The sequence below is a fragment of the Stomoxys calcitrans genome, chromosome 5 (assembly GCF_963082655.1).
Source record: "Stomoxys calcitrans chromosome 5, idStoCalc2.1, whole genome shotgun sequence".
Lineage (NCBI taxonomy): Eukaryota > Metazoa > Arthropoda > Insecta > Diptera > Muscidae > Stomoxys > Stomoxys calcitrans.
The window spans coordinates 74,321,362-74,345,392 of NC_081556.1; the positions used below are offsets into that span (position 1 = coordinate 74,321,362).

General features: G+C 38.2%; 2 protein-coding genes across 2 annotated transcripts in view; one reads left to right on the top strand and one right to left on the bottom strand.

Annotated features, from left to right (window-relative positions):
• The window catches only part of LOC106085256 (protein prickle), a 571,237-nt gene that overhangs the window by 32,291 nt on the left and 514,915 nt on the right, over nt 1–24,031 (top strand). The gene's annotated exons all lie outside the window — the stretch shown is intronic.
• On the bottom strand, nt 1,300–10,370 carry LOC106085257 (serine protease inhibitor 42Dd). The gene is made up of 4 exons (XM_013249413.2): nt 10,193–10,370; nt 8,995–10,076; nt 1,586–1,730; nt 1,300–1,487 (listed from the first exon to the last, which is right to left on the bottom strand). Exons 1-4 carry the CDS (start codon nt 10,203–10,205, stop codon nt 1,363–1,365), a joined length of 1,365 nt encoding a protein of 454 aa, XP_013104867.2. The 5' UTR covers nt 10,206–10,370; the 3' UTR covers nt 1,300–1,362.

The window sequence follows — 24,031 nt, forward strand, 5'->3', positions numbered from 1 at the left end:
TAAATTAAGTTAGGCGCTTGAAATTTTACACGAATGCTTCCTATAAATGTAGGTCAGCTGGGATTGTAAATGAGCTTTTGATATGGCTGCCATATAAACCGATCTTGGATCTTGACTTCTTGAGCCTCTACTGGCCGCAATTACGACAAATATGGTCGGAATCGATTCCGATTTTACTTCTTGAGCCCCTACAGGACGCAATTCTTATCCAATTTGGATGAAATTTTGCACAGAAGCTTGTTCTATGGTCTCCAATATACAAACAAAGTATGGTCCAAATACGTTCATAACCTGGTATATATCCAATAGAAAATCCATTCTTATGAATTTAGCACGCTTTTACTTGTTTTATGCTACAATATGTAATTGAATAGTACTAACTAAATATCCCATGAACATTCCACCAAGGAACAAAGGATACTTCTTTCGTATCAATGACTGCAGTCCGACTTAAGATTAAGCTCAATGATAAGGGGCGTCCTTTTTTATAACGAGTCCGAACGGCGTATCGCATAGCGACACCACTTGGCAGATATATTTTAACATGGCAGGATACCTTATAAATGTGAGCAGCATTAGTAAGGGGATAATCACCGGTGAACATTTTTCTGATGTTCACGCCGGGATTTAAAGCTTGGCGCTCGGCTTCATAGGCGAAGTAGCTTAACTCTGCTCCACGGTGGCCTCCATTAGAATCCGGCATATTTCGCAATCAATTAACAGACAGTTTTCGTGCGAATGAACTTAGTGCTAGCCCATATCAGCAGATGACAATTTATTTGCGATCCCAATCCCATGGCGGCCGGTTGTGCGTACTGGATTGACCCGATGGATTCCTTTATCGTCAATGGCTGCCGCCTCAGTGTACAACACTGCAACAACAACAACTGCAATTTACTTCCTCCATTTCTAGCATTTAAGATACTGAATAGTTTATAAGATAATGAAAACCCGTTTACTGCAGCGATAGTCAGCCCTTTACGGTAGCGTTGATGGGAAACCGCACGTATTCGTATTCGCTATTTGTTTCCGTCGTGTTGAGACAGCAATGAATGTTTTTATTTTAAAACAATAATTTTTGTTGATTAAACGCTTGGAAGATGTAAAACAGTATTTACAATTTATTATTTTATGAAAGAATTAAAAATTTTAAAGAGAGTATTTCACATATATTTTCATTATGGACATCTCTTTTTTAGTGCTTCAAATTCATCACGTAAACTTTTAAAACTTTCTCACTTCTCGCTTAGTTCACATTTTTTGTGAATCCACAAGAAAAATAATTAAGCCAAACAATGGTTAATTTTTTATTTATAACTAAGTTTCTTTTTTATTGTATTTGTTGCCTTTATATTTATATTGTTAAAATTTTACAACATGTCCCATGAAATAAACAGCATTTGAATTGCGTATTACAAATATGAAGGGATGATCTGCAATAAAACTCTTCACCTGGAGAGGTATTGATAAAGGTGTTATCTTGGCAACTAAAAATAAAGGAAGAATTCGTTATTTAAATAATAGTTGGCTTCAAAAAAGCGGAAATTTTCTTAACTATCTTATAATTTGTATATATAAATCTTACCAGTGGCAGCAGCAGCTTCGGTGCCAATCTCATTTACATTTATATAGGTTTTATGCTTTATCGAATTCACCACTAAAGGTCGCTGAGTCTGGTCTTTGAATATATTGATGCGAGAGTCATTGTTAAATAACGAGTATAAGCCCATCTAAAATGGAAAAGGAGAAATTTGAACATTTTTAAGATATATTTTTAGACTGCAAACATTGTTTAGAAATTAAAATAGTTGATAATTGATTGGAGGCCACCGTGGCGCAGAGGTTAGCATGTTCGTCGAGCGCCTGGGTTAAAATCCCGGCGCAAAAATCAGAAAATTTTTCTCAGCGTGGTTATCCCTTTACCAATGCTGGCTACTTTTGTGAGGTATCCTGCCATGTTAAAACTTCTCTACCAATTGGTGTCGCTATGCGGCACGCCGTTCGGACTTGCCATAAAAAAGGAGGCCCCTTTATATGGGAGAAGTATCCCCTGTTCCTTAGTGGACTGTTCATGGGGAATTTAGTAGTAATAATAGATTAAAAAAGAATTAAAATCGAGCGCGGCTGCGTGGGGAATGCAATTTACGGACCCAAGAAAAAGGAATATCGGTGTCACGCCGACATTCCACCGCCAGGTTTCAATGGTCCTATATTGGATGTTGCCTTTGTCTTAGAGACTATTATTCACAAGACAAGAGAATTGAATGTTTTGGAAACATATATAGGAAGTGACTATCAATATATCTCGTTCTGTCCGATGACAGATGACAACTCACCACCAGATAATATTTTCGAATCCACCAGACGATGACACAACATTACGAGATTTGATGACACAACATTGACGAGATTTACAAATGCTTGGGAGAAGATCAAGTCTATCGAGATACTAGACATTTTGTCGAGGATACTATGGCAGTAATTACGAGCTCGCGTAAAGGAGCAATGCCCAAGATGAAAACAAGATCAAACCGCAAGACCGTATACTGGTTGAATGTTGCTGGCGAAATTGTATAAAGACCAGAAGAAACAAGTAAAAAGGCGTTATGTGCGGCCGGGCTGAACTTTGGATACCCACCACCACGGGTATATATATAAACCACCTTTCGTCATAATCTGGTGAGAAATGCATAATTTATGCCCCCATAGCAGGTATATCGAAATATGGTTCGATTTGGACCAAATTCGACACTGAAATTGAGTGGTCTAATAATTACAAGTCATTGTTTAATTTTGAAGAACAAAACATTGGTCTTTTTGGTAGCTATATCCAAGTATGGACCGAACTGAACCATATACGACACGGATGTCGAAAAGCCTAACATAAGTCACTGTGTCAAATTTCAGCAAAATCGGATCATACGCCAAAAACGCCATATCCGAAAGTGGTCCGATGGGCACAACAAGGGTATCAAATGAAGGGTATTGGAGACCAGAAAACGAATATGGTATTAAAATTTGAGCCCAAGTACCCAGCTGGTCCCCCCAACTCCAAAACTCCTCTAAACAGATATATTCGAAGATCATGTCAATATGGGACTCAAATGAAAAGTATTGTATTAAGCAGTAGATTTCAAATATGGCATAAAACATTCTAAGTAATGGGGAGTCGCCCACCCCCAAATGGGCATATTGGCCGACCAAGGCTACATGGAAATCAAATTAAAGCTATTGGGGAGTAGATTACGAATACTACTCCCCTAATGGGAACAATTCCCTAAGGAAGAACATTACCACCAGGAACTGAGAAGGGACAAATTCTCACACATCAATGAGTGCTTTCCGATTTAAGTTTAAACTCAATGATAAGGAACCTTTTTATATAACCGAGTCCGAACGGCGTCCTGCAGTGCGACACCTCTTTGGGAACAATTTTTTAAATGACCATGCATGGCTTTGTACCTCGCAAATGTCGCCATCATTAAGAGGGGATAAACATCGATTTGTCCGATGTTCTCGCCAGGATGGTGTTCAACGTCATAGGCTACAATGGCATGAATTCGATATCCGCATTAGGAGCGAAGTGTCCCCACCCTAAAAAGATATTATAGAGTTAAAGAAGGCGCAGCGAAGCGGGCCCGGTTGGGCTAGTGATTTATATTTATAAGAAGACCCGTAATATGTATATTTGGAAAGCATTAGAAGAAGACCACAGGGATTTTTATAAAAACAAATGATTGCTGTACCTGGTCAAGATGTGAAATCGAACGAGCGGCTTTAACCCGATTTCGACAATATTGAGCATGGATAAATGAAGTCATAAGTCGGACAAGAATTGCGCCTTGTGAGGGTTAAAGAAGTCCAATCTGGAATTCGGTTTATATGGGATCTATATGAGGTTGTAGACCGACCGATTTTGTCAATACTTGACATGGATATTGGAAGTCGTTTCAGAAGTCTTTTTGGTTCAAGAAGTCAAATCTAGGTATTGGTTTATATGGGAGCTATATCTAAACATCTATCGATTCAGCCCAACGGTCCTACACATATTAGGAGACATTTCGACTGGCTGGTTTTACTCATTCAATCGTTAACGTGCTTTTGAACGATAGACGGACATGGCTAGATCGGAAGAAATTGTAATAATTGTTCGATTTAGATCTTACATATTTCACAAGGGTTGGAAAGTAGAAATTTCGCCGCGCTCAAAATTGCGACAAAATTTGTATGGTAGCCACTTCAGTAGGTGTAACCTGTATCCATAACAGTTCACATTTTAATGAAACCAAAAAATGTCTCACCTATCATAGAATGTGTCCGCGAATTTCATTTTTTTTTTTTTCATTTAGCGAAAATTCAAAATTTGTGATACTTTTTTACAGGTCTCTTAAATGGGGATAAGGTCAAATAGTTAGGAGTGATCTCGGACAGGAAACTGAATTGACAGTGTCACATTCTAGATATTCGACACCGAAGCATTCGGATTAAGTGCGAAGCACTCACTGCGGCTATGAGACTTAAAAGATGGGAGAATGGATAGAAGATAGGAGCAGATCACACCATCGCTAAATAATTGAGACGACGATAGGAAACCTATAAGGAATGAAATAGCTTTCCGATATCATTCCTGAGACGGCACTTGAGGTCGAGTGGAAGCCACAACAAATGTATCTAAGCCAGAGGACAGAATGGGCCCGGGGATCTACATTGAGGATCCAGAGATCTGTTTCCGCCTTCCTGACCATAATATGGTCCTGCAGGTGAAGATCCAGGTGGTCACGAAATGTGTGATGTGGTATAATGTTACCGCGAGAACGCAGAGTGGGAACATCTTTACGGGCAGTTAACAGGCCATCAGGGCTGTAACAACCAGGACGGTAAGGTCACGAACAGTCTTGGAGTGTAAGAACAAGATTAACGCCTTGTCTGAGGATGGTACGATCTACATTGTTTGGGTGCCGTAGCTATGTAAAGGGGAATAAAAATGCCAATCATTTGGCTGTGAAAGCCATATTACTACCGCCAATAAACGTAGCTTGTCCAAAGCCTTTCGGCGCCGCGCGGTGAGCGTGGGCGACGAACACCCACTTAACGCTAGGGAGCACTGAAATTGTCGGAAGGGCGGCGAAAATCATTTGGATCGAAGAAGACGAGACTATTACTGAAAGGAAGTTAGAAGTTGATATGTATCGTTTTCGGTCCATAACGGGACACATAGGCATACCTGCGCCCTTTTGCAGAAGTTATAGCGTGTTTAGGGCTTGTGGGGAAGATTATGACACGTTTTAGCATTTCCTATATCATTGTCTGCTTTTCGCGTCTAACAGGCACCGGCACATAGGTGGGCACATAATATCAGGTTTGAACCGACTCAAAAAATTTTTATTAGAATCATGTGTAAGGGCAAACTTTTCATTAGAAACATAAGAGAAACATCTATAAAATGTTGCCCTTAAAAATTTCTATGAAGAATTATCTTAACTTTAATGTCCTTGAAACTTTGTGCTTAGAAAAATTGTTAATAAAAATATTTTATTAAAAATTATTTAGAAAAAACTGAATAAAAATTTTGTTTAAAAAAATTCATGGAAACTTTGCGTTTGGAAAAAGAGTCATTAAAATTTTATGTTTTAGAAAAAATTTCATTAAAATTTTATGCTTTTGAAAAAAATTCATTAAAATTTTCAGCGTAGAAAAAATTTCAATTAAATTCTGTCTTAAAAAATTACATTCAAATTTTGTTTTTTTGAAAAATTTTATTAAAATCTTGTCTCTATTTTAATTTCGACTAAAATTCGTACATATTTTAGGAGTCTTAAGGGAAATACTTGAGCAAAATTTTGGATCGATCGGTCAAATGCAGTCGAAAGGCTTTAGTAGTGAATATCGAAATATACATGGGAACTATATCTAAATCTGAACCGATTTCTTTAAAACTCACTAGTGATCAGAAGAGTCATAAGACAAATCACGTGCTAAAATTCGAGAGGATCGATTGACAAATGACGACATTATTCCAGTATTAGTTCAAATCGGATGAACACATATGGAAGCTTTTCCAAATCTGAACCGATTTCCTCCAATTTCAAAAGGCTACTTCTCTAGGCCAAAAAAGATGCCTGGAATATATTTGTACACAAATTAACATGGACAGAAAGACCGACAGACAGAGAGACAGACGGACATAGCTAAATCAATTCAGAAAGTGATTCTGAGCAGATCGGTATGCTTGTTAATGGGTCTATCTCTCTTCCTTGTACCACAGTAGTGGGTCGGGTATAAAAATAATAAAAATTGCGTCCATTTTTGGAATATAGAAACGCAGTACGAAGCTATTTTTAAGTGTTTTAAAATTGTTTAGTGTTATACACTAAAATCTATCAGAACCAAATGACCCATTTCCAACGGCCAACTATCTACATCAGTAGGGAGTATCAATGACAATTTTTATGCGGATAGCCTCATTCGTTCGAACGCTATCGTGATTTCAGTTATCTCTTGAACGGATGGACGGCTTTAACCCATCTCGACAAATGGGTAGAAAAATCTCAAGAATAGAACTTTCTTAGAAAAATTTTAGCTTGAGTTAAGAAGGAGATAATAAAATGAAATTTGTATTAATGTAAAGTGGAAGAATGAAATTAGTTTAAAATCAGTAAGGAAAGGTAAAAGTCGAACGGAGCCGACTAAATAATAGACTACACCTGCCCTACAATTAAAAATTCGGGCAATATATAAATACAAATGTATATGAGAGCTATATCTAAATCTGAACCGACTTTCAAACAGATCGTTTCAAAATTGTTGTTACTACGGCCATATAACTGCAAATCCGGCGATAAATATGTATGGGTACTACCTCCAAATTTGAAACGATTTTGATGAAATCTCGCAGATATGCTAGATCAGTTAAAAAACAATCCGTGCCAAATATTGTGCAGATCGGTCGAAATTTGTTGTAACTACGGCCATATAAGTGCAAATCAGGCGATACATATATATATATCCAAATCAGAACCGATTTTGATGAAATCTTGCAGTTATGTTAGTATCAGTAACAAAACTATCCGTGCCAAATTTTGTGCAGATCGGTTGGACATTGTAGCTACTACGGCCATTTAAGTGCAAATCGGGCGATACATATATATGGCAGCTATCTCTAAGTCTGAACCGATGTTAATGAAATTTTGCAGATATGCTAAGATTAGTGGCAAAACAATCCGTGCAAAAGCTTGTGCAGATCTGTTGAAAATTGTAGTTACTACGACGATTTAAGTGCAAATCGGGCGATACATATATATTGGAGCTATACCTAAATCTTAACCGATTTTTAACAATAGCGTCCGTCCTTGGGCCAAAAAAGTGATATGTACAAAATTTCGCGATGATTGGACAACACATACGACGTGCACTTTAATTACAAGAATACATGGACTCACATACGGACAGACAGAATCACGGTCAAAATCGAATCAGAAAGTGATTCTTAGTTGGTCGGTATACTTAATAGGTCTCGCTCTTCTCCTTTGTTGCAAACAAACGCACAAACTTTTAATACCCTGTACCACAGTGGTGGTGTAGGGTATACAAATTTTCCTATCATATAAGGTCATGCTTTTGGGAAAAGATGGCTTGTCGATAGTCGGTAATTATTCAAAAAATCAAAAAAAAAAAAAAAAAAAACTAAAAGCGGGCTAAGTTCGGCCGGCCCTCCACCATGGATCGAATTTGTCGAGTTCTTTTCCCGGAGTCTCTTTTTAGGCAAACAAATGAAAGGAAGGAATAAGGAGAAGTCGTTGTGTAAAATTTCAGCCAAATCGAATAAAGATTTAGCCCTTTAGGGGCTCCAAAGTAAAATAGCGAGATCGTTTTATAGGGGAGCTGTATAAGGTTATAGACCGATTCAAACCATATTTGACACGTATGTTGAAGGTAATGGGAGAAGCCGTTGTACAAACTTTCACACAAATCAAATAAAAATTGAGCCCTATAGATACTCAAGAAGTCAAGATCCTAGATCGGTTTATATGGCAGCTATAACAGGTTATGGACGGTTTGAACCAAACTATGCAAAGTTGCTGAAAGTCATAACGAAACACATTGTTCAAAATTTTAGAGAAATCGGATAGAATTTGCGCCCTCTAATGGGTCGAGAAATCAAGACCTCAGACCGGTTTATATGACAGCTATATCAGGTTATGGATCGATTTCACCCGTACTTGGCGCAGTTGTTGGAAATCATAACACAACACCTCATGCACAATTTCAGCCAAATCGGATAAGAATTGCGTCCTCTAGTGGCTTAAGAAGTCAAGATTCAATATCGGCTTATATAGCAGCTATATCAGGTTATGGAACGATTCGAACCATACATAGCACAGTTGTTGGAAGTTATGACAAAACACGTCGTGCAAAAATTCAGACAATTCGGATAGGAATTGCCACCTCTAGAGGCTAAAGAAGTCAAGACCCAAGATCGGTTTATATGGCTACTATATCAGGTTATGGACCGATTTGAACCATACTTGGCACAGTTATTAGATATCATAACAAAACACGTCGTGCTTAATTTCATTCCAATCGGATAAGAATTGCGCACTATAGATACTCAAGAATTAAAGACCCAAGATCGGTTTATATGGCAGCTTTATCAAAACATGGACCGATATGGCCCATTGACAATCCCAACCGACCTATACTAATAAGAAGTATTTGTGCAAAATTTCAAACGGCTAGTTTTACTCTTTCGAAAGTTAACGTGCTTTCGGACAGACGGACGGACGGACGGTTTTGTGTAGTTTTAAGCTATACGCTGCTGCTCTATGAACAGAGAAATATTTTTGATACGGTTCTCATTTGAAACAAAATGTTTATCATGTTCGATTTCTACAACGTAAAAGTCAGTCCGAGTCGATACATTTTTGATCGTATTTTTTGGACGTAGAACTTTGTATATTGAAAGGAATTTACACATTGATGAAATACTAAACTTACGTGTTGCAAAGGCTGCACCATGTCCACATCAAATTCTATAGAAAACTTTGGCAACTTTACTTGAACTTCCCGTCGTTCCAGTCGATGCGCTATGAGCTTTATTGTTATGGTCGATAAACGCTTCTCCAGCGCTGCCAAACCCTCGATGTCATTGGGTAAAATGATCAACATACTGAAATCTTCCAGTTTGTAGGGCAACTCCAAAACACTGGCGCCCAATTGCTCGAATTCCCCATAGCGGAAGATATCTTCGTTGTACATCATCTCTACTTGCACCTGTTGCTGGTTGTTAAGATGGAATGGATGAAAATCGGTGTCGTAAGTTCCAAATTTAGTTTGCCATTCACTTTTGAAATACAGTGAGTTTATAAGCAGGGCTGTGGTATCCGGACTCAGATAGTTGGGGAAGACTACGTTTTTAATTAAATTGCGAGTCTTTGTGGCTACCCAATGATTAATGATGTTAGCTGCTGCTAACGAATTGACAAAGTCCATAGAATTCACTTCGGTGGCAAAGTTTGCATGGGCATAATTATTAAAATTGGGCTGAGTTTCACCAAAGCGCCAGTCATAGAACAGTTTGTTGGCCAGAATGAGGGTATTGCTCACATTGTCATTGTTGCGTGGAACTTGGGTTAGCATTCGATAGATTTGGGCCACTTGCGTATGGCCGCCATTTGCTAGATTCAAGAGACGCGATAGTTCGTCAAACAGTTTGCCCTCGGATACGGTTGATAGGAAAGTCAATAGAATTTGCATTGAGACGGGGGAAATGCAGAAATTTCGATCCTGCAATGCTCCCGACAGCAGGCCAAACAATCTGGCATCAAACACCTCTGAAGGTACGCGCACATTGTAGCTATCGTTCGGAAAATATATTTGGGATGGAGGAGCATTGGGATGGACACTCTGAGCGGTATGCGTTTCACTAGCCAGAGTATTGGGTCTATTTGTGTTATAATAATCCATAATTGGGCTTTTCTGTTGCTGTCCGTTGGGCATTGGCAATGGCTGGCCCCTATTACAATCTTGGAAATTGCATTGAGCACAAACTAAATGGGTCCATGTGGCAGCGAGTATAACTAAAATAAACAAAGGAGTTCACACAATTATTATTTTTGTAATCCGCCGCGTTTTCTTTGCAGACAGTTGTTTCATTTGTTACTCTTTTTTTTTTTTTTTTGTATTGCTTTCTTACAAATTTTCCACATTTCTGTTAAAGTTAAAAGAATTTGTTGTCAAATTCTTTGGGATTTTTGCTGTTTTTATTTGTTCTTATTTAACTCGGTTGTTGTTGTTGTGCTGTTTTATTCCGCGGCGCGACTTAAACCTGAGTGTAGCTGTAGCTTAAAACGCTTACTGATTAAGAAATCATTCAATATTCAGATTTTATAAAACAAACGTTACACTCGAACGACTCTTTCTGGTTTTTTGTTCTCTTATTTCGAGAGAAATACCGGGATTTGCAATGCGAGCTAGAAGTTGATTCATTCAATTGCTCTCTTAAGTGTGTGTATCAATATGCTTAGAGGAATTCCCCTAGAAACTGGGAATTAATTCAATGACGCTCGGACTGAGCGAGCTGCACGATTATTTAATGTGATATCACTAGAGTCCATATTTCTATGCAAAATCGAAATATTGCGATCTATTATTTGGAAAATGCGATGGTATTTTTCAACAAAAACTTATTTTGTGTACCCACAATGACTTGGGAACTTCGAAAAGCCTATTTATATATATCAATGTATAAGAGGATTTACACAAAAATAGATGACATTTTGATTTTGCATACAAATCCGAACTCTATTATTCATTGCAAGGGAAACTAACTCACTTTTGATATAATACAGTATTCTCTGTATTCTTCTTTTTTCTTTTTTTCTTTTTTTCTTGTTTCACTGTCAAATACATGGCTTGCAAATTATTGGTTTTTATTATCAAAATGAGTGCTCTGTTAGGAAAGTTCATCCCGAGCTTCTGCCATTGAGCGACGAAGCTCATTTTTGGCTCAATGGGTACGTAAATAAGTGAAATTGTCGATTTTGGAGTGAAGATCAGCCAGAGGCATTGCAAGAGCTACCAAAGCATCCAAAACAAGTCACAGTTTGGTGCGGTTTGTGCGCTGGTGGCATCATTGGATCGTACTTCTGCAAAGATGATATCCAACTTTGTTTACCCAAAATGCAAGAGCTTGACTTGCATGGCATATGATTAAAACAAAACGCTGCCACATGCCACACAGACGCGTAACAATCAAATTATTGAGAGGCGAGTTCGGTGAACATTTTATTTCACGTTCGAGACCGGTCAATTGGCCGCCTAGATTTTGCGATTAACGCCTTTAGAATATTTTTTGCGGGGCTATGTTAGAGCCAATGTCTCATACAGACAAGCAATTGACGCACTAGAAGACAACATTGAAACATTTATTAGTGAGATATCGACCGAATGTTGAAAAGAGCATGCCGAAATTGGACAAATCGGATGGACCATTTGAGGCGTAGTCACGGTCAACATGTGCGTGAAATAATCCTCAAACATTAAATTATAAGGACCGTACTATCGATTCAAGGAAAGAATTCACGCACTTTTCTGAATTTTATGTGTCGATCATATTGTTTTAAAACAACATTATTTTATGCCGCTGTAAGTTATTTTGTTAATAACGCCTCAATTATTTTTCTATTTGTATTTAATGTACGTTATTTCTGTATCCACTGTAGCATTTAGAACTGATTAAGCGATGCCTATACAACTCACAGTAGGAGAAAATCGAAAAAACACTAGTAAAAAATATGCCGTGTGAGAACGGGAAGAGAAATTTGAAATTTAGATTTGTTAGATCTCAATTTCAAGCTCCTTAGTTTTGCGGGTACCTTTTGGTGGGCCCCTAAATTTGGTCACCTCCGTGGTCCTCATATCTCATATCTCAACCCGTCCTCGCACTGCATATTTTTTAAGTAGGTTTCTTTTCGATTTTCTTCCACTGTGCGACTGTATACAACAGAATACTTCTTTTTATGTGGGTATGATGGACCAGATCGGGTCATGGTTAGGTAACGACTTCTACTATAAATACCGAAGTCTAGCACAGATTTCTTGAGTTTGTAATTTTACTCCGTTTTGGATGAATGGTGAAGGGTAGGGTATATAAGATTCAACCCGACCGAACCATCCCATTTAATATATGAAGTATTTTAGAAAATGGGAAAAATGTTTATCCAATTTGGACGCCTCGACTTTTTTCTTTACATTCTGGACAAATCATGATCACCAAATTTTGAATGAAATGAGATATATTTTTGAAATTTGAATGTATAGTGCAGAGGTTGTTTTTAGACGATATGCAATATTACAGGGCCCTTGATTGTCTGAGCCCCATTTGTAGGCCGTCTAATCAAGTCTTCCCCGACCAATATTTGTTTTCGCTGCGAAATGTTTATTTGTGATTCGATTTTTAAAATTTCTTTATTTGATGGAAAGTGCTTCTCAAGCCCTCTAAAACACATGCTTTTTGTGTCAAATATCTGCAACTGTTGTGGAGATATTCGACTAAAAAACTTATTTGTTTTTGATCTTTTACCGATAGTGGCCTCGTATTTTGTGATTTGCGAAGACATTTGTGAAGCGATTTTTAATAGTATTAGTGCACCTCGTGCGAAATTTTAGCATAATAGCGCCGCAGTTGCAGCTTCAAGAAGCCCAATCAGAGGATCTTTTTATGCAAATTGCAAGTTTGCCCATGAACATTCCATTAAGGAACAGTGGCAAACTTTTCGCACATCAGTGAGTGCAGTCCGATGCAAGTTTTGAGCTCAATGTATATATAGCCAAGTCCGAATGGCATGCCGCAGTGCAAAACCTGTTTGGGGAGAAGTTTTTACATAACATAGTACTTAAAGTCTAATGTATTCCGAAATAGTCATATCCTTTGAAGTGGGCATCGGTTGTTAACGGTTGTCAAATCATTGTTTTTGCTTAACTAGGTTGTTAGACCGTTAGATACTGATGTAACCCAATTTATCTTGTATTTAAAAGACATAACAGAAGTCATTGTAGAAAATTTCATTCAAATCAGATAAAAATTGCGCCCTCGAGGGGCTCAAAAGTTTAAATCGGTTGGAAGCTATATCGGGGTATAAAAAGAATTGCACCAAACTTTGCATGTAAGTTTAAAGTTATAAAAGCAGTCAAATTGCAAAATTTCAGCGATATAATAATAAAAATAGCGCCCTCTAATCAGTCGAATCAGTTCATGGTTATATATAGGAGCTACATCCAAATATGAACCGATATAGGCCATTTTCAATCCTCAACGACCTACATCAAAAGGAAATATCTGTGCAAAATTTTAAGCCAATTTCTTTATTCTCTCGAAATTCGCTAATTGGTAAGTTTTCGTTCAATTGACTCCATTGACTACCAATGCCCGCTCAAGAGAACATTTTACTACAGACATTCCAACTATTAAATTTTTTCGAGAAAAAAAAAACTTTTTTTTGTGCGTCTTTGTTCTTCAATTAACTAGTTACTAATAGAAAATAATTTTATCATTGCTTCTTTTAATTCGGTAGTGAAAGGGTTAAACAATCGGAAAATTGAGCATCTTAAAATTATGTCAGTGATCCTTGACTAAAATCTTTAAAATTAGGACAATTTTTTTCCAGTGTATGGATCAAACAAAAAAGCACACTTACTGGTAGTCTTAATCGTAATCTACGACGAATTTTCGTTCAAGACACAAAATAGATCTTCCGGTTTTTAAAAACAAAGCAAATAATTTATCACATTCTTAACTAATTTATCATCTATACCCAGACGAAACATCTGCTGGTTCCTTGGATATTAGATGAGTATCAATGTTGAGGTGAAGGTTATAAATAAAGCGAAAATGTCATACTATAAGTGTACGAAACGTCCTTAAATATACTTAATGCCGTCCCATCGATATTAAGCGAACACATACAACCTGAATTCAAAAAAATACTTTTTTTTTCATATTTTTAATTTAATGATTTTTATTTAAAGAATAGCACAGCAAAAACATTTAAAAAAAAGAGAAAAGAAGAGAAGAGAACAAGTAAGAGTTTGGCCGGGCCGAATCTTCTATACCCTCCACCATGGATCGCATTTGTCGAGTTCTATGCGCGGTATCTCTTTTTAGGCAAACAAAGAATAATGAATAAGAAGTGTTATGCTATTGGAGCTATATCAAGTTATAGTCCGATTCGGACCATAAATGAATGCCGAACATTGTAGAATTCAATGTGTAATATTTCAGTTCATTCGGATAAGAATTGCGCCTTGTAGGGGATCAAGAAGTAAAATCGGGAGATTGGTTTATATGTGAGCTGTATCTAGCTATGGACCGATTCAGACCATATTAGACACGTATGTTGATGGTCGTGAGAGAAGTCGTTGTACAAACGCCCTCTAGAGGCTCAAGAAGTCAAGATCCCAGATCGGTTTATATGGCAGCTATATCAGGTTATGTACCGACTTGCGCCATACTAGCACAGTTATTGGAAGTCATTACAAAACACCTCATGCTAATTTCAGCCAAATCGGATAAAAATTGCGCTCTCTTTTGGCTCAAGAAGTCAAGACCCAAGATCGGTTTATATGTCAGCTATATCAAAACATGAATCGATTTGGCCCATTTACAATCCCAACCGACCTACACTAATAAGAAGTATTTGTGCAAAATTTCAAGCGACTAGCTTTACTCCTTCGAAAGTTAGCGTGCTTTCGACAGACAGACGAACGGACGGACGGACAGACATGGCTTAATCGACTTAATATAACATGACGATAATATATTTGCATACTTTATGGGGTGGAAGGTATAAAAAGCATATTTTCATTTATTACGACATAAATTATTTACCAATACTTAGAAAATTATAATTCAAATATTGTCCAAGATATTTGATACCAAAATCTTGTAGTACAAATTTCTGAACACTTGTCCCATTCTACTCTTTAACACTAAAAGGGAGCGCTCAATTTCAACGTTCTGAATTTAGGGGTTTCGCTTAAAGGTAGTGTTTCAGTGTTAAGAATTTTTTAAATAATTAATTCCTTTTTAGTAGCGGAGTAGTGTAATTTTCATAATGAGTTTTCGTCCACCATTAACTGTTCTTAAACTAAAAGCAGTATTGAACATTTACGACATTTAGTACGTTCGAAAACTTATAGTACAAATATACCAAAACTCAAAATTAAAGCTAGCCGCTTGAAATTTTGAAAAAATGCTTCTTATTAGTGTAGGTCGGTTGGGATTGTAAATGGGCTACATCGGTCTATGTTTTGACATAGCTGCCATATAAACCGATCTTGGGTCTTGACTTCTTGAGCCTCTAGGGGGCGCAATCCTTATCCAATTGAAATGAAATTTTGCACAACGTGTTTTGCTGTGACTTCCAACAACTTTGCTAAATTAGGTCCAAATCGGTCAATAACCTGATATAGCTGCCATATAAACCGATCTTGGGTCTTGACTTCTTGAGCCTCTAGGGGACGCAATTCATATCCGATTGGAATGAAATTTTGCACGACGTGTTTTATTGTGATATCCAACAACTGTTCCAAGTATAGTACAAATCGGTTGATAACCTGATATAGCTGCCATATAAACCGATCTTGGGGCTTGACTTCTTGAGCCTCTAGAAGGCGCAATTTTTATCCGATTTGCCTGAAATTGTGTACGACGGATCCTCTCATGACCATCAACATATGTGTTTATTATGGTCTGAATCGGTCTGTAGCCTGATACAGCTACAATATAAATCGATCTTTCTATTTTACTTCTTGTTTTGCCTAAGAAGAGATGCCGGGAAAAGAACTCGACAAATGCGATCCATGGTGGATGATGTATAAGATTTGGCCCGGCCGAACTTTGCACGCCTTTACTTGTTTTATTATTATTATTTTTTTTTTTAATCTTTATCTCCCCAATTAATTTCCAATAAGAAAGTTTGTTGAAAACATTTCTTATGTTCTCGCCATGTCCTCATTTCAAAACACCCTTAAAACTGTAATACAGACCGATAGTAATAGTGACAGACCGATGGTAATTATGAGTAGAGTAAAAAACTGATTTTCAGTTTCGGGAGTTTCGTATATATAGTTCAATCATAACAATAGGGGACCATATTGGGGGCACTTATATGAAGAATACGAATCCTACTTTAAATATTAGGGCCAAGTGCTTGGGTACCTACCACCACACTATCCTAACCTGACGTAGGCACTGATTATGATCGGTCGACTATGCTAAACCTGTCAATAAAACTGTACAACCGTAAATTTGGTGGGTTTTTCCATAATAGTATCTGAAAAACAGAAATAACACTACCAAAAAATCTAATCGAAATCCACAATATCTCTTCAGGTTTCAGAGATATTCTAATTTTCATTACGTAGTTTCCTTTTTTTGAGTTTTAGAAGAGGCTGGCTTTGTTTTTGTGGCATTTGATATGTTCCCCCTATGTATTTGACCCCACATTTAAGTGTGATTTGTGATTTTTTGATCTATTACGGTACAAAGTTGCATAAATCGGTCCATCCATGGCTAATATGTGTCGGATTAAACACATATCCCATATAAAATAGGCTCTGCTGAACTAGTACTGTCATACCCTTCAAAAATTACCACCCCAAGATCATGCTCCTGAAATTGTTCCATAGCCCAATCGAAACGTAGCTGGTATGATTTCGTGCTGAAAAATTGCACTTCACAAAAATCCCTCTAAATGGTTCTACGATATACATCAAGTCATCGTCGTATATATGAAGTCATATTACAATATTTCGGAAAATCGAAACCGACAAGAATTTATGAAGTTACTCATTACGGTGGCAGTTCGCTTCGATTTTTACTATTTATTCTATTTCGAATAAATCTTCTATTGCCAAGTGATACTTCGAGCTGTAAATATATAAATAATGACAACAGAAACAACAAGTAAGAGCGTGTTAAGTTCGGCCGGGCCGAATCTTATATACCCTACACCATGGATCACATTTGTCGAGTTCTATGCGCGGTATCTCTTTTTAGGCAAACAAAGAATATTGAATAAGAACTGTTATGCTTGCTATTGGAGCTATATCAAGTTATATTCCGATTCGGACCATAAATGAATGCTGAACATTGTAGAAGTCATTGTGTAATATTTCAATTCATTCATGTATCAAGCTATTGATCGATTCAGACCATAATGGACACGTATATGTAAGGTCATGAGAAAATCCGTTGTACAAAATTTCTGCCAAATCGGATGAGAATTGGGTCCTCTAGAGGCTCAAAAAATCAATATCCCTGATCGGCTTATATTGCAGCTATATTAGGTTATGTACCGCTTTGCGCCATACTTAGCACAGTTATTGAAAGTTATCACAAAACACCTTATGAAAAATTTCAGCTAAATCGGATAAGAATTTCGCGCTCTATTGGCTCAAGAAGTCAAGATCCAAGATCGGTTTTTTTCACAGCTATACCAGATTATGGACCGATTTGAATCATTTTTAAGACGGTTGTTGGAACTGATACCAAAACATTACGTGGAAAATTTCAATCAAATCGAACGAGAATTGCGCCTTCTAGAGGCTCAATAAGTCAAGACTCAAGATCATATATGGCAGCTATATCAAAACGTGAACTGATTTAAACCATACTTAGTGCAATTGTTAGATGTGATACCAAAACACCACGAGCAAAATTTCAGTCAAATCGGACGAGAATTGCGCCCTCTAGAGGCTCAAGAAGTTAAGACCCAAGATCGGTTTATATGGCAGCTATATCAAAACATGGACCGATTTGGCCCATTTACAATCCCAACCGACCTACACTTATGAGAAGAATTTTTGCAAAATTTCAAGCGGCAAGCTTTACTTCTTCGAAAGTTAGCGTGATTTCGACAGACATACAGACAGACGGACGGACGGACAGACATGGCTGTATTGACTTAACAAGAATATATGTGATTTATGGGGTCTTAGACGAATATTTCGAGGAGTTACAAACAAAATGACGAAATTAGTATACCCCCATCCTATGGTGGATGGTATAAAAATAAGTAAAAGCGTGCTAAGTTCGGCTGGGCCGAATCTTGGAAACCTTCCACCATAGATTCTGCTAATATATGGAAGATATATCTGGCCATGAACCGATTTGGACCGTACTAGGTGCAGTTGTTGGAAATCGTAACAGAACACTGTGTGCAAAATTCTAGGCAAATCGGAAGAAAATTGTGGCTCCCAGGGGCTCAAGAAGTCGAATTGGGAGATCGGTTTATATGGTGGCTATATCAGGCTATCGACCGATTTGTACTGTACTTAGTACAGTTGGTGGATGTCATAACGGAACATCACATGCAAATTTTCAGCCAAATCGGACAATAATTTCATCTTGTAAGGCCTCAAGAAATCAAATCGGGAGATTGATTTATATGGGAGCTATATCCAAATCTGAACCGATATATCCCATGTGCAAAATTTCAAGCGGCTAACTTTATGCATTCGACCGCTATCATGATTTCGACTGATGGACGGACGGACATGGCTGGATCGAATCAGGATGTCGAGACGATCAATATTTCGAGGTGTTACAAATGGAATGACTAGATTATTATACCCCCATCCTATGGTGGTGGGTATAAAAAAATGTAGCATAATAACTGAGCCGCTCGTAAAATTTTGCTTTTGCACATACAGATTTTGTGGCAGTCCATAAACTTGGCGGGGTTTCTTGAATTTCAGATTGCTTATGTACATGAGTTTGTACAATATTCTTGTGTATTGTACTTGAGTTTCGCGTTGATATGTTTGTGAGTACGATTCCTTCAGTTGGATGCATTAGTTGGGTATGAAGTCGACTGTAGTTGGTTTTTTGTTTAATACAAATAAAAAAATGCATTAACATACAGATCACATACAAATGTACACATGTTTGTGAAACACATTGAACATTTTATTGATCTCAATTGAAGTAAACAATGAATGCCGTCGAGGTAATCATTGCCGTTGAGCATGTGATATAGATATTTCTGTTGGCAAGGATGATGGAAATTTTCAATTAAAAACTATATCAACCAAGAGCCAATTGCATGTGGTGGCAACCAAAGGCTTATGTTGCCTATAGCATTTATTTTCCAATTAAAGGGACCCCTTGGAAATGTTGAGTTTGCATCGACTATTTTCTTGCGCGGTAGCGTAGAAAATCTCACTTGGGGTCTCATAACTAAAATAATGCAGATGTCAATAATTAATTTTGAAAATCGTTTTATGCATACGATACAAAACCAATCAAAATGCAAACAAGTAAGAAGGCGTTAAGTTCGGCCGGGCCGAACTTTGGATACCCACCACCTCGGGTATATATGTGAACCACATTTCGTCAAAATCCAGTGAAAAATGCATACCTTATGCCACATAGCAGCTCTATAGATATCATCCGATTTAGACCAAATGCTTATAAGTACAAGTCATTGTTCAACCGAGAGATCGGTCTATATGGCAGCTATATCCAAATCTGGACCGATCTGATCCAAATTGAAGACAAATATCGAAGGGCCCAACACAAGTCATTGTCCCAAATTTCGGCGACATCGGACAATAAATGCGCTTTTTATGGGCCCAAAACCTTAAATCGAGAGATCGGTCTATATGGCAGCTATATAAAAATCTGAACCGATCAGGGCCAAATAGAAGAAAGATGTCGAAGGGCCTAAGGCAACTCACTGTCCTAAATTTCAGCAAAATCGGATAATAAATGTGGCTTTTATGGGCCTAAGACGATAAATCGGAGGATCGGTCTATATGGCAGCTATATCCAAATTTGGACCGATCTGTGCCAAATTGACGAAGGATGTTGAAGGGCTCAACGCAACTCACTGTCCCAAATTTCAGCAAAATCGGATAATAAATGTGGCTTTTATGGGCCTAAGACCATAAATCGGAGGATCGGTGTATATGGCAGCTATATCCAAATTTGCACCGATCTGAGCCAAATTGACGAAGGATATCGAAGGGCTCAACGCAACTTACTGTCCCAAATTTCAGCGAAATCGGATTATAAATGTGGCTTTTATGGGCCTAAGACCATAAATTGGAGGATCGGTCTATATGGCAGCTATATCCAAATTTGGACCGATCTGGGCCAAATTGACGAAGGATGTCAAAGGACTCAACGCAACTCACTCTCCGCAATTTTAGCAAAATCGGATAATAAATGTGGCTTTTATGGGCCTAAGACCATAAATCGGAGGATCGGTGTATATGGCAGCTATATCCAAATTTGCACCGATCTGAGCCAAATTGACGAAGGATATCGAAGGGCTCAACGCAACTTACTGTCCCAAATTTCAGCGAAATCGGATTATAAATGTGGCTTTTATGGGCCTAAGACCATAAATTGGAGGATCGGTCTATATGGCAGCTATATCCAAATCTGGACCGATCTGGGCCAAATTGACGAAGGATGTCAAAGGACTCAACGCAACTCACTCTCCGCAATTTTAGCAAAATCGGATAATAAATGTGGCTTTTATGGGCCTAAGACCATAAATCGGAGGATCGGTGTATATGGCAGCTATATCCAAATTTACACCGATCTGAGCCAAATTGACGAAGGATATCGAAGGGCTCAACGCAACTTACTGTCCCAAATTTCAGCGAAATCGGATTATAAATGTGGCTTTTATGGGCCTAAGACCATAAATTGGAGGATCGGTCTATATGGCAGCTATATCCAAATCTGGACCGATCTGGGCCAAATTGACGAAGAATGTTGAAGGGCCTAACACAACTCACTGTGTCAATTTTCATTCAAATCGGTTATAAAATGTGGCTTTTATGGGCCTAAGACCCTAAATCTGAGGATCGGTCTATATGGCAGCTATATCCAAATCTGGACCGATCTGAGCCAAATTGACGAAAGATGTCGAGGGGCCTAACACAACTCACCGTCCCAAATTTCAGCAAAATCGGATAATAAATGTGGCTTTTATGGGCCTAAGACCCCAAATCGGCGGATCGGTCTATATGGGGGCTATATCAAGATATAGTCCGATATAGCCCATCTTCGAACTTAACCTGCTTATGGACAAAAAAAGAATCTGTGCAAAATTTCAGCTCAATATCTCTATTTTTAAAGGCTGTAGCGTGATTTTAACAGACAGACGGACAGACGGACAGACGGACGGACATGTCTAGATCGTCTTAGATTTTCACGCTGATCAAGAATATATATACTTTATAGGGTCGGAAATGGATATTTCGATGTGTTGCAAACGGAATGACAAAATGAATATACCCCCATCCTTCGGTGGTGGGTATAAAAACGACTGTTAACTAACTGCAAGTACGAGTAGGCTGTGGTTGTTTTCAGTGACCACTTATAAAGGTATGACATTAGACATAGAAGTCGAATGTGCCGGAAGTCACGCAAAGTGTACAAAGTGTAACGTTATGGCACTGACGTTAGGGAAATAAGATCCTGCGGAAATGCTTTGAACACTTCTACAAGATCATTATGGACCAAGTTGGTTCATTTTAATTTTATTTATTTTATTAATTATTTTTTTTTTATACCCACCACCATAGGATGGGGATATACTAATCTAGTCATTCCGTTTGTTACACCTCGAAATGTTGATCTGCGACCCCATAAAGTATATATATTCTGGATCTCCTCGACATTCTGATTCGATCTAGTCCTGTCCGTCCGTCCGTCTGTCTTAATCACGATTGCGGTCGTACGCGTAAAGCTAGCCGCATGAAATTTTGCACAAATATTTAATATTGATGTAGGTCGTTGGAGATTGCAAATGGATCATATCGGTTCAGATTTGGATATAGCTCCCATGTAAACCTATGTCCCGATTTGACTTCTTGAGCCCTTACAAGAGGCAATTTTTCCCGATTTGGCTGAAATTGAGCATGTGGTGTTTTCTTATGACTTCCAAAATTCGTGTCTAGTACGGTCCAAATCGGTCTATGACCTGATACAGCTCCCATATAAACCGATTTCCCGAAAAGGCTTCTTAGGGCCTTACAAGCCTCAATATTTGTCCGATTTGGCTGAAATTTTGCTGTTCTGTTATGACTTCCAAAATGTGATTTGTGTTTTTATATAGAATGGCCGTATACTAATCTAGTCATTTCGTTTAAAACACCTCGAACTTTTTGTCTAAGACCCCATGAAGTATATATATTCTTGATCGTCTCGTCAGAATCATGGTGGTGGGTTCCCAAGAATCGGCCCGGCAGAACTTAGCAAGCTTTACTTGTTGAATCTACAATATTATGGTAAACAACTCGTTTAAATCGTCCAACTATGTCTGATATATCTCGATTAAACGCAAAATATGGGGACGCTTCACCGGGGAGGCCCCTGTAGCGCAGAGGTTAGCATGTCCGCCTATGACGCTGAACGCCTGGGTTCGAATCCTGGCGAGACCATTAGAAACTCGGCTATAAAAAGGAGACCCCTTATCATTGAGCTTAAACTTGAATCGGACTGCACTCATTGATATGTGAGAAGTTTGCCCCTGTTCCTTAATGGAATGTTCATGGGCAAAATTTGCAAATTTGCATCTTCTTTTAGCCCATATTAAAACTGCTCTGCTGAACTAGTTCTGTCATCCCCATTTGGTATTAAGTATGAGGCAGCCACTGCGACTATGAGACTACAAGTGATGGGAGAATGGATAGAGGATATGAGTAAGTCATACCAGTATAATCCAGGTGATGATAGAAAGCCAGGATGAAATGCAATGAGACGGCACTTAAGGTCGAGCGCGATGCACTGCTGCCAACTGCACAGTCTTTGATATTGTATTCTGGAAGTCCATGCGTCACAAATCTATCAAAGCAAGAGGGCAGAATGGGTTTGGGGTCTACTCTGAGGATATAGAAAATGAGATTAGTTTTCGACTGCCTGACCATAATACGGTCCTGCGGGCGGAGACGGACGATCACGAAACGCGTGAGGTGGTGTGGTGTTATAAAAATAAGAACGGCATAGTCTTGAACAGGAGTGTAAGAAGGGCATTTACGCCTAACAGAGACACAAACCCATTTACTTAGCTGCGCTGTGATCAGCTTAGCAGAGATATGCTAACAATCTAACTGAAAATATCGAAAACAAGCAAAAACGTGTAAAGTTCGGCCGTGTCGAACTTTTGATACTCACCACCAAGGACATAATAATCATCCTATTTTATTATAACTCCACTACTATTTCCATAGTTATATCTAAATAGGGGCTGGTCTCGATCATATTTTGTTTAGATCCCGAGAACTCATATACAAGTAGCAGTTTCAGCAAAATCAGGCAATAAAGCGCTTTTTATGGGATAAATACCCTAAATTGGAGAACCTGTCTATATGATAGCTTTATCGGATGACGGAAGGCTTAAAACAACTCACTATTTAAAATTTCAACGATTTCGAGTAATAAGCTTGAATGGGCTTCAGACCCTTAATCGGCATATCGGTCTATATGACAGCTATATCTAAATGTAGTCCGATCGGAACCATATCTGAATCGAATGTCAGGAAGCTTAAAACAACTTACGAAATCAGGTAATATATAAAGCTTTTATGGGCTTCAGAACCCATATCCGCAGTTCGGTCTATATGGCAGCTATATCTAATAGTCTGCTCTGATTTATATATGGGTCGGATGTCGGAAGGATTAAAACAACTAGTTATTTAAAATTTCAACGATATCGGATAATGAATGCAGCTTTAAGGGCGTGGGCAACGAACGCTCCTGCAGCTCTAAGGAATAGTTGGTAAAACGTTGAAAATATTGGGTTGCCCAAAAAGTAATTGCGGATTTTTCATATAGTCGGCGTTGACAAATTTTTTCACAGCTTGTGACTCTGTAATTACATTCTTTCTTCTGTCAGTTATCAGCTGTTACTTTTAGCTTGCTTTAGAAAAAAATTGTAAAACAAGTAAAAGCGTGCTAAGTTCGGCCGGGCCGAATCTTACATGCCCTCCACCATAGATCGCATTTGTCGAGTTC